This window comes from Schistocerca serialis, chromosome 12, assembly GCF_023864345.2.
Source record: "Schistocerca serialis cubense isolate TAMUIC-IGC-003099 chromosome 12, iqSchSeri2.2, whole genome shotgun sequence".
Taxonomy (NCBI): Eukaryota; Metazoa; Arthropoda; class Insecta; order Orthoptera; family Acrididae; genus Schistocerca; species Schistocerca serialis.
Window position 1 is genome coordinate 92,930,990 of NC_064649.1, and position 12,663 is coordinate 92,943,652.

At 40.1% G+C, this 12,663-nt stretch overlaps 1 protein-coding gene across 1 annotated transcript in view; it reads right to left on the reverse strand.

Moving 5' to 3' along the window:
• LOC126428215 (aminopeptidase Ey-like) overlaps positions 1 to 12,663 on the reverse strand; it is a 265,785-nt gene that overhangs the window by 115,541 nt on the left and 137,581 nt on the right. Inside the window, exon 10 of the mRNA XM_050090131.1 lies at positions 11,971 to 12,151. Within this exon, the coding sequence (XP_049946088.1) occupies positions 11,971 to 12,151 (181 nt within the window). The remainder of the gene's footprint in view (positions 1 to 11,970; positions 12,152 to 12,663) is intronic.

The window sequence follows — 12,663 nt, forward strand, 5'->3', positions numbered from 1 at the left end:
ACGCATTATCCAGCTAAAATTACAATCCACTTTAAGAAAGTGAACTTGAGCACAAACATTTTTGGCATGTGCAAAACCCTGGTGAAACCTTGACTGAGGAGATTTGTGTAGTGGACTCCGCTGTAGAACTACAGGTAACAGAGGGTGAAGCTCTCGATAACATTTTATAAGTTATGAAGCCAGATGATCATTTATGTGTGATTGCTCATGAGCAATATGGGGGATTGGAGAGTCTTACCTTTCACCTTTCTCCCCAGGTAAACTGGAGGGTACCTGCAAGCAACTGCCCCCCCCCCCCCTTTCCCCAGAAGACAGTCTATGCCGGAAGTTTGTTTCCAATGTGGCAATGGGGGACACCTTGTGAATGAGAGTCCGAAGAGCTGACAGTATTAGAAATGGGCAACAGGGCATACCCCGTGCCGCTGAGGCATTGTGCTCATATTAGGGCAGCAACAGGTTGGGTTCTCCCCTATATCTGTGTCGAACTTAACCAGGAACCCATGTGCGCCATGCTTGATTCAGGCAGCATCATCTCCCTGTTGGATTACAAATGGTATCTTGAGTTTGCAGCAGTGTGTAAGATGCCTTTCTCGCATGCTTCATATCAGAGATGTCAGGCTGTCAATGGCCAGATGTTGCCTCTGGAAGGTGAGCTGAGTGGGACACTTAGAATTCTCAACTTCTAGAGGCCTATTAATTAATTCATAATTAAGAATTTGTGCTTCAGTCTTCTTTTGAAGTGTGATTGCATATGGCAAACCTGTCTTGATTATGTTGATAGAGTTTTCTTTTTTAAATTTCACCCTTGTGAGTGGGTAGCATTAAGTTCCTATCAAGGTTTTCCGAGGGTGAATAGTTTCCAGCTTCAGCAATCACATTTCAAGGTTAGTCACTTGGAACTGGTTTAAGCTGGCCAACATCTGGAGATTCTTGGTTGTTTCCCTGACATGCTTACCAATAAATTGGTATATACTAACAAAATTAAATATAAGATCCACCTAATACATGAGATTCTGGTGTGGCATGCTCTTTATAAGCTTTTGCCTCCCAAGATGAATATTTTGGGCTCCATGATATGGTATTAGACCTTCAACACCCCTATATACCTCTCTCGTATCTCTAGTGCTCAAGGGGCAAGAGAGGGACTACCAAACGGTCATGGAGTATAGGGTATTAAATGATAATTTTGTTCTGTAATGTACTCCTCTTCCCGAACTCCATAATTGTTTTATGTGGTTTTTGGGGCCATGTTTTCTTACCATGCTTGATTTCAACCAAGCTTATTAGCAAATTCTGTTGAATGAAAACTCTATAACACATTACAGCCTTTTGTACAGACTGGAATCTGTATAATGTCAGCCAGGTTTCTTTTGGCCTGTCACCTGGAGCTGCTGTTTTGTCCCACATCTTGGATAACATGTTCGGTGATTTGGAGTTATTCTAAGTCTATAATTACTTGTATGATGATATTGTTTTTAAGTGCCTCTTTTGCCGAGCACCTTTGACATTCAGAATAAGTCCTGCTTCATCTTAGAGCAGCTGGGCTCACTGTTAAACCATCTAAAATCACATTGGCTTGGCGGCAGATTTCCTTTTTTGGACACTTGGTTTCCATAGGTGGGGTTATGGTCAACCAAAAGCAGAATCAGGATTTACAAAACATTCATCCCTCTAGGAATAATAAAAGGGTGTCCAGGTTCTTTGGCATGGGTAATTTATTTCATAAATTTGTGTCAAACTTCACCTAGTTAGCAGTTCCTCATAACAATTTGCATAAAAAGAGTGATGTGTTTAACTGGGCTGAAAATCATCAGGCCTCCTTTGAAGCCATTAATATGGCTCTCAGTAACCCTCTTGTGCTGGTCATTCCCAATTCTGAGTTCCCATACATTGTCCAAACTGATGCCTCTAATTATGGGGTTACAGCTGTTCTCTTGCAAGAGCATTAAGGTGAACACCATCGTGTCACTTACGCATTGAGGGGACCGTCCCCTACAGAGCTTAGGTACTGCATGTATGAGTAGGACACTGTAGCAGTTATTTTCACTTTGGAAAAGTTCGAGTTTAATCTAGAGCACAGTGCGTTTGTATTGGAGACATAACCAGTCACGAGCAGGGTCTTAGCACACACCAGGAATATGGAAAATATTACATGGTGGGTGTTCTGTATCTCCACATTATATTTTAAGGTTAAGTATATTAAAGCCCCCACCAACAACCAAATCACTGATACCTTGAGTTGTATGTTTGAAGAACTGAAGAAGACTAACACAGGCAGGATGTGCACGAGACCTAGCAGGTTGCTTGGGTGTCCAGGGCGCTGACTGTGGTGCAATGGCTCTTTGGAAATCTTAAGAATAAACAGGATCAGGACCCTATCAATCAAACATAGGTTATATGATGGGGAACAGGTGATGGGGTACATCTTAAATAAAGGCATTGTTTGTCATAGGAAGAGAGGCAACAAAACCTTTAGAATTTGTTTACCTAAGGAGCTGGTACCTCCGATATTCCAATATTTTCATAATTCCTTGCTGGGTGGGCACTTGGATGTTTATAAAACTATTGTCAAAATCAACGAGCTGGCCTGTGTGGCCGAGTGGCTCTAGGCGCTTCAGTCTGGAACTGCGTGATCGCTACGGTCGCAGGTTCGAATCCTCCCTCGGGCGTGGATGTGTGTGATGTCCTTAGATTAGTTAGGTTTAAGTAGTTCTAAGTTCTAGGGGACTGATGACCTCAGATGTTAAGTCCCATAGTGCTCATAGCCATTTGAACCATTTTTTTGAATATCAAAGAACATGTGACATGGCCTTCCCTGTACAGGGAATTCAACATTTGTTGGGGGAGTGTGAACTGTGTAAGGCAGCTAAACCCAACCCTAACTTGCATACGGACTTTTTTGCAGTCAGCCTGAGAGAGCCATCCCAATGATAAATTTTACATTGATTACATGGGTCACCTCCCTTGTACTTGGGGTGTGAATCATTACATTTTTGTTGTAGTTGGCCCCTTTTCTTGGTTTACCTGGTTAGTTCCTAACTGAGGGCAGACAGTGGTCTTTCCTATTTGTCATTTGTCTAAAATATTTTACATCTTTGGCTCACCCAAGTCTTTGGTTAGTGATAATGCTCCAGCGTTTACTTCAAGAGAGTTAACAATATTTTGTTGTGAAAACACCATTAGACATCTCACCACCACTCATTACCTTACAAGGATCTACCCTTTGTGAAAAGGGTAATCATACTCCATGCCATGTTTCAGAAAAAGTGAGAGATATTAATCGATTCCTTGGTCAAATTTAATTTATAGGTCCGCGCAACATGAGGCAATCAAGGCAATTCCCACTTCCTTTGTGTTCACCTACACCTTCAATTCCCCATTGGCCAACGTATGGTCGATAAATGAGCTCCTGATAAAATCACCCTGGAGGTTAGCGAGTGAAACTGGAGAAGGGCTACTCGGAACACAGGGCTAGCACATCACAGACAGGCATGTCATTACAACCAAGTTGTTGTTGTGGTCTTCAGTCCTGAGACTGGTTTGATGCAGCTCTCCATGCTACTCTATCCTGTGCAAGCTTCTTCATCTCCTAGTACCTACTGCAGCTTACATCCTTCTGAATCTGCTTAGTGTATTCATCTCTTGGTCTCCCTCTACGATTTTTACCCTCCACACTGCCCTCCAATGCTAAATTTGTGATCCCTTGATGCCTCAGAACATGTCCTACCAACCGATCCCTTCTTCTTGTCAAGTTGTGCCACAAACTCCTCTTCTCCCCAATCCTATTCAGTACCTCCTCATTAGTTATGCGGTCTACCCATCTAATCCTCAGCATTCTTCTGTAGCACCACATTTTGAAAGCTTCTAGTCTCTTCTTGTCTAAACTATTTATCGTCCACGTTTCACTTCCATACATGGCTACACTCCATACAAATACTTTCAGAAACGACTTCCTGACACTTAAATCTATAGTTGATGTTAACAAATTTATCTTCTTCAGAAACGCTTTCCTTGCCATTGCCACTCTACATTTTATATCCTCTCTACTTCGACCATCATCAGTTATTTTGCTCCCCAAATAGCAAAACTCCTTTACTACTTTAAGTGTCTCATTTCCTAATCTAATTCCCTCATCAACACCCGACTTAATTTGACTACATTCCATTATCCTCGTTTTGCTTTTGTCGACGTTCATCTTGTATCCTCCTTTCAAGACACTGTCCATTCCAGTCAACTGCTCTTCCAAGTCCTTTACTGTCTCTGACAGAATTACAATGTCATCGGTGAACCTCAAAGTTTTTATTTCTTCTCCATGGATTTTAATACCTACTCCGAACTTTTCTTTTGTTTCCTTTACTGCTTGCTCAATATACAGATTGAATAATGGGATAGGCTACAACCCTGTCTCACTCCCTTCCCAACCACTGCTTCCCCCCTTTCATACCCCTCGACTCTTATAACTCTCATCTGCTTTCTGCTAAAATTGTAAATAGCCTTTCGCTCCTTGTATTTTACCCCTGCCACCTTCAGAATTTGAAAGAGAGTATTCCAATCAACATTGTCAAAAGCTTTCTCTAAGTCTACAAATGCTAGAAATGTAGGTTTGCCTTCCCTTAATCTTTCTTCTAAGATAAGTCATAGGGTCAGTATTGCCTCACGTGTTCCAACATTTCTACGGAATCCGAATTGATCTTTCCCGAGGTCAGCTTCTATCAGTTTTTCCATTCGTCTGTAAAGAATTTGTGTTAGTATTTTGGAGCCGTGACTTATTAAACTGATAGTTCGGTAATTTTCACATCTGTCAACACCTGCTTTCTTTGGGATTGGAATTATTATATTCTTCTTGAAGTCTGAGGGTATTTCGCCTGTCTCATACATCTTGCTCACCAGATGGTAGAGTTTTGTCAGGACTGGCTCTCCAAAGGCTGTCAGTAGTTCTAATGGAATGTTGTCTACTCCAGGGGCCTTGTTTCGACTCAGGTCTTTCAGTGCTCTGTCAAACTCTTCACGCAGTACCATATCTACCATTTCATCTTCATCTACATACTCTTCCATTTCCATAATATTGTCCTTAAGTACACATCGCCCTTGTATAGACCCTCTATATACTCCTTCCACCTTTCTGCTTTCCCTTCTTTGCTTAGAACTGGGTTTCCATCAAAGTTCTTGATATTCATGCGAGTGGTTCTCCTTTCTCCAAAGATCTCTTTAATTTTCCTGTAGGCAGTATCTATCTTACTCCTAGTGAGATAGGCCTCTACATCTTTACATTTGTCCTCTAGCCATCCCTGCTTAGCCATTTTGCACTTCCTGTCAACCTCATTTTTGAGACGTTTGTATTCCTTTTTGCCTGCTTCATTTACTTCATTTTTATATTTTCTCCTTTCATCAATTAAATTCAATATTTCTTCTGTTACCCAAGGGTTTCTACTAGCCCTCGTCTTTTTACCTGTTTGATCCTCTGCTGCCTTCAATATTTCATCCCTCAAAGCTACCCATTCTTCTTCTACTGTATTTCTTTCCCCCACTCCTTTCAATTGTTCCCTTATGCTCTCCCCGAAACCCTGTACAACCTCTGGTTCTTTCAGTTTATCCAGGTCCCATCTCCTTAAATTCCCACCTTTTTGCAGTTTCTTCAGTTTTAATTTACAGTTCATAACTAATAGATGGTGGTCAAGTCCACATCTGCCACTGGAAATGTCTTACAATTTAAAACTTGGTTCCTGAAGCTCTGTCTTACCATTATATAATCTATCTGATACCTTCTAGTATCTCCACGGTTCTTCCATGTATACAACCTTGCTTCATGATTCTTGAACCAAGTGTTAGCTATGATTAAGTTATGCTCTGCGCAAAATTCTACCAGGCAGCTTCCTCTTCCATTTCTTAGCCCCAATCCATATTCACCTACTATGTTTCCTTCTCTCCCTTTTCCTACTCTCGAATTCCAGTCACCCATGACCATTAAATTTTCATCTCCCTTCACTACCTGAATAATTTCTTTAATTACAACCAATTTCTTTAATTACAAACAAGGGAAACACGAATTTAGGGGCCAAGGTAGGAGACAGAGCTTTCATTCACTATTTTAGTGTTCAGCAAAAGGGGGTGTGGGTATTGCTCATAAGTTAGTTCCTCGTTATTTGCATCCATGTGACGTGTTAAGGTTCCTGAGTCCTGTTAATCTCTTAGTCAATAACTTAGCCACTGGCCAGACATCTAGGAATAATATCTGCCAAGTTAACAACAGTACATAAAGTTCCTCAAATACTCTTTTTTCCAAGATTTCTGTAACCTACAATCTGTGTCAGCTATCAATTGAAGAAGTTAGGTGGCACCCAACCGAAGCAAGGTGAGCAAGGTTGCAGAGTGAAGGGTGGTTGGCAGTCGGAGTGGATACAAGCCAGTACAAGGCAGATTGGAAAGGTGCGTGCTTGGTCATACAGTGCAGCAATTGCAACTGTGTTTTGCTGTGGAGCTGGCAGTGGACTTGAATGGTGACTGTCTGTGTCTCACTGCAGTGGATTTGTCACACATTACCTTTTCTGCAAGTGTCTTTGCTTCTTTTCACCTTGCCATTGGTTGTTTCTGTGCAGACTTGAATGTGAAGATGTCTACAATTGGAAAGTCTGGTAGGATACCTTGGTATACATCATGCTTTGTAGTCACTTCTTCCGGAATGATGCTTCGGCAATTGTTTGAGTGGCTTGAGTGACTTTTAAATACTTTTGCCTTAGATAAGGAACAGCTCCTTGTCATTTTGAGTGTAAATTCCATGCCTCGCCTAATATTGTATTATAGTATGTTTTAGTGTTGTCTTTGAAGCTCCGCTAAGACTAAGGGCTGCATCACCGTACAGCTGTGCCGCTGATGTTCTAGACGGGTTATTTGCTTATGTGTGCAGGCAGGAGCAGTGCAAACTGTAAGCTAGAGGCACATTTGCCCAAGAATTTAAACCTAACTGAATTTCAGTTGGTGATATATGTCCCATATATGCTCCTCAGGACTCTGAGATATTTGTAGTTTTAAAGTTTTATGATGGTGCTTTTAATGCCTAATTACTAAGAAAGGTCCTTATTTTCAGTTGCTATTCATGCTTTGCTGTGCCATTCAGGGGAAAAATGTTTAACAGATGTTGTTGTTTGTGTTGGTTAGTCCATAAATGACACAATTTTCTGAACTGAATTTACACTTGTATCTACATCTATTTATTCGGTATTCTTGTTATCTTGGCCATTAGAATCATGCAAGAAATGTTGTGCCAACGTCATTATAGAGAGACAATAGCTGTTAAATCTGTATTTTTGTTCCTTGTGGTTTATTTGAGTAATTTTTCATAATCAGGATTTGGGTATTGGCTACTGAGGGCCTCAGGTAACAGCCGGTGTTGGTAAAGGTGACAAGATGTTCCCATTCTATAATGAAAGCCTAATGCTTCTAAATGCAGGCTCTGCAGGGAAGTTAAGCTTCATTGTATTTGAAATCTTGGCTAACTGTCTAATCCGTGTGTTCACCTTAATTGCATTTCTTTTGCTGTTTAAATGAGCCTTGTTCCTTTGAAGTCTTGGGACATTAGCAGTGGTTGATGTGTTGGCAAATGTGCCAACACCTTGTAGATAGAGGAGGCCGAAATGCACGCTATCTAACGCAGACGGGCATGAATTCTGGAACAGGATAAGTAGTAAATGCTAATAAGAAAAGTATGCACCTCCTCGAATACTTAACTTTTATTTCCTCATTGGTTTACAACGTCCTTGAGGAGACATTTCATACGTAACTATCAAACTATGTAAGGCTAATGGCGCCTTGCTAGGTCGTAGCCATGGACTTAGCTGAAGGCTATTCTAACTATCGGCTCGGCTAATGAGCAATGCTTCGTCCATGTAGTCGCTAGCAATGTCGTCCGTACAACTGGGGCGAGTGCTATATCGTATCTCGAGACCTGCCTTGTGGTGGCGCTCGGTCTGCGATCACACAGTGGCGACACGTGGGTCCGACATGTACTAAATGGACCGCAGCCGATTTAAGCTACCACCTAGCAAGTGTGGTGTCTGGCGGTGACACCACAGTGGTCATAAAAAATAAATTATTACTGTTATTTTTTACTCTGTGTATCTAGTAATTTTGTGTAACAAATGTTGTATTCTATATCTAAAAACAAAGATGATGTGACTTACCAAAAGAAAGTGCTGGCAGGTTGACAGACACACAAACAAACACAAACATACACACAAAATTCAAGCTTTCGCAACAAACTGTTGCCTCATCAGGAAAGAGGGAAGGAGTTGTTGTATTCTGTTGTATCTTATGAAAGAAGAAAGCATAAGTGACCCTCACCCATGATTTAGGGGTTGTGATCATCTGTTGAGAAAAAAAATCTTTTGAAATTGTTATCTCAGTCCAAGTTGTGTAACCAATTCATACTTTTACATTTGGCTTAAAGGAGAATGTGCTTTGTTCAGAATGTTTAGATGTTTAAAAACATATTATAACTAATTATTTTAATTATTTACCCTGTTTATTTATTCTCACAATTTGTTTGTTGATGTAATAAAGTTGTATTTGTATTTTTGACAAAACGGAAAATATTATTGAAATGAAAACCTCTGTGCTCAAGCCCTTCCATTTGGGTCCTTTCCCCAAGTTCCTTTGGGCGTGACTTTCCTGTTACACACACTACAGGATTACAACATGGAGACGTGCATGAAACAATTCAGAGGGGTCCTGCAGAAATATGGATGCAACATACTCCAGAGAGTCAACAAGTGGCACTTTGATAAACAAACAAACAACATCAGAGCTGATTTGGATGTTGTTTGATCCAAGTTTTAGTTAATATACTCTCTCAATGAAATATCCAAAGTCATTTATGTGTGTGTTGGTTGGAGATGGATGAGAAGGCCAAGTTCATCAGTTTAGAAATCAATGTGCCAGGAATGCCTACAATTGGTCTTTGCCATCTTTAAAGATTTTTGGTGAACCATGTGGCCATGGTAGAAGCACTTCTGTGTTTCACTTTCTCTGTAAGTATGTAAAGAAAGAGGTCTTGATTAACAGATTTGTATTTTCTGTTATCCACTGTGTTGGTTCCGTGCTTAGCTTTTGGTAGATTGTCACATCTAGTAGGTCACATATCTCTGCTGATTATCTTCTGTTTTCATTGCTGTAGTTACATTTCCCTGGTCAGCAAGCAGAATCACTACACTGTTATCAGTGTTGCAGCTCCTGATAGGTTGTACCTCTTTTCTTTTCAGGTTGCAAGCTGGCAGTTCCACACACACACACACACACACACACACACACACACACACACACACACACACACACACACACACACCTTAAAAGAGCCCTGTCCACTCCACTAGACAGAACTCCATTACGGTCACTTCTAAACAAAATAAAAATAACCAACATATGGCTGTCAAGTATTGCACTGGATCATGTCACGTAAATCCCATAATATTACCAGAATGAGATTTTCACTCTGCGGTGAAGCATGCATTGATATGAAACTTCCTGGCAGATCAAAACTGTATGCCAGACCAAGGCTCGAACTTGTGACCTTTGTCTTTTGCAGGCAAGTGAAGCTGTGAGGGTGGGTAGTGAGTCGTGGTTGGGTAGCTCAGTCAGTAGTGGACATGTGTGTGAAAGGCAAAGGTTCTGAGTCCAGCACACAGTTTTAATCTCCCAGGAAGTTCCCACAGTATTGGTTCGAATTAAATGATTGACATCATCAGCTGGTTGTTGCTGGTTACTGTGTGAGATGTGTTTCCTTACCAGCAGTAACCAACTGATGTTGTGTGAGCAGTTGCTTTCTAAAATATTGTAAAATTTAAACAATGTGATCCAGCAGCAGACTTGACAGTGATATTTTGATCATTTCACTTTTGGCTGGAAATAACTGCAGTTGCATTTTGTCTAATTAAATGAACATGGTTCCTTTAGTGCTTGTGTGTATACAGTCATATGGTACACAACAACACCTATAGTCTGATTAAAATTATTTAATAGTTGACACTTAATGCATTGTAGATTATCTCCCCCAGTCATAGCACTCCACATCATGCCTGAACTGTTTGCCACTGCCTAACTGCCACAACAATTAGTTCACTTCCAATTTCTTGTTTGGCTTTCTTTCTTGAAGTGTCTGCATCCTGAAACCTGGGTCTGGCTAACCAAACAGCACTAACCAAACACTACTGGATACTTCTGCACAAAATGTGATTCAGTGTCATTTATGCAGTTAGTATAATTACAGGGATTGGTTTACATTTGATACACTTTGCACAACATTGCATGAAGCTGAATTCCTAAGCGCTGTCACTGATCACTGTTACTGGGACAGCAGAGTCATAAATACAACAGCATTTTGCAGTGTAATGGTATAGCATAGTGGTTAGTATATAAACCTGACACTTAGAAGATTAAAGGTTTGAATATTGGCAAATGCAACATTTTTTTTTTTTTTTTTTTTTTTTCTAAACCTAATCACAAGATTTTGGTTATCAGTTTTATTCAGTTAACTAGTTTAAACATAACTCTTTTATTTCTCATTCTTTGCTGGGTTATTTTCATGATTGTATTACCTTTATTTGCTCTTATTTTTCTTACCATCATTCTTTTTTCATTTGGAATCTGCCTGTGTTGCCTACAATCTGCAACCAAATGCCAACCAGGACTTCTTATTGGTTGGTAATGAACACATCCCATAAAGCCAGTGTGAGGAGAGTCTCAGGTACCAATGATAGGGAGAAATTGCAGTTTGCTTTTACTGCTAAAACTGAAATTCTGCTGGGGAAGATGGCTATGCAAACAAACATATTATGACATTTTTCTGTCTTGAAGTTACTCATAGAGGTTAGCATTAAATGACATAACAAAGTGATCATGATTTTAGTTCTGCCACAGAATGTTGGTTGCAGTTTTCTCATAAAGATTGCACATCATCAGGCTGTGGTTAGGTTAGGACACCTAAGTTTAAATTCAGGGCTACAAAACCCGTAGCCTGCCACAGTTCAGTCATTCTTCAGTTAAAATCATCTGTCAGCAGAGCATCTTGCATTTCTGTCATACCTCAAGGTGACCACTTCCAACATTTCTCCATGTTACATATTAACAGCATTTGTTAAGTGACCCACTGTGCCATGTGCTGTCTGTAACTGAGCAGTAGAAGGCAGTGGATGTGGCAACACTGTAATGGCAAGTGATAGACATCAAGCATCAAGTAATTTTCATCGCACTATAAAGGGGATTCCACCATTCAGCCACTCCACTGTGATCATCTGACAGTTAAACACCTAGGGCCAAGTCTCAAGCGATATTTCATATTCAGACCTAGACCAAAAGCATTAGATACTGCAGTGCTGATTTAACATCTATAGATTAGGTAATTCTTTGTTAATGCTTTAGTGTAGCTTAGCTTGTAGGACTCTAACTCCAGTGCAATGCATCCTCATCCCTCAAAGCTGAGCACTCTGTACAAATTCTTTTAATGAATGATTATTTCTTGTTTCATATTGCACAGACCATATTATTTGTTTCAGACATAATGCCCTGTGAGCAAAGTAGTCGCAAGTGTGCAAGCAAAGGTCATTTGGTGGTAGGGAGTGCACTTCATACTATTTTGGAAGTTGGACACTAGACTTGCTTTACACCCTTACTGTTTCCAAAGCGTGTAATCACCATTTCTTCTCTTGACATTTTCAATTCCACTCCTCTTCCATTTACAAAGTGAACTCCAGTTTCCTTGTTTTTCTCTTTCTTATACCCTCCATTCATTCACTGCTTCTCACATTCTCAGTCCCCCACCCACCAGAAAACTTTCTGATCTTTTAAAGTGTGCCTCTGCATTACAGTTCACAAAAATTTAAGTAATTGCCTACACTGATTCAAAGCTCTGTTCCTGGTTTTAGTACAAATTCAATAAATGATGGCTGGTCACCTAAACAGCCCACAGTTAACTGTACTTACAAAATTGGTTGCTCGGTACTCAAGGAATGTGGCTAAGCCTTCCTTGAGCCATGTCTCTGAAAACCAAATTGGTGTGACTAGGTTGCCAAACCACTGGTGACTGAACTCGTGAACAATGTGTATGGCCGCTCTCTGCAAGTTATCACTTGTTGTTTCCGGCCCAACAAGTATCCGGTCATCCCTGTTGACAATACAAAACATATATTTATTTTATTTTATTTATTTATTTATTTATTTATTTATTTTTTTTTTTTTTTTGCATCTGTATCTATAATCAGCAAATCACAATAAAGTGCATGGGAGATATAAAGTCATTGTTTCATATATTACAGTTTCTTCCCTCTCCTGTCAAGAATGGTGTGTGGGAATAATGATTACTTCCATACCTCTGGGTGAGCTGTTATATGCCTAATTTTACCTGCACAATTTTTCCTGGATAAATACACTCTGTGCTGTAGTTTATTCCTAGCATACAGCATAGAACACATCTCATGATTACTTATTATAGCCAGTTTCAATCATTGTCCACCATCATTGTATTAGCATAAAGAAACAGAACACTAAATATATCAAACATACACCATAACGTAACAATAGTATGAAAAGGATGGTTGCTACTCACCACATAAACACTGTCAGAAAGTGAACTTTCAGTCAACAAGGCCTCTACCAGAGATAGACAATGTACACACA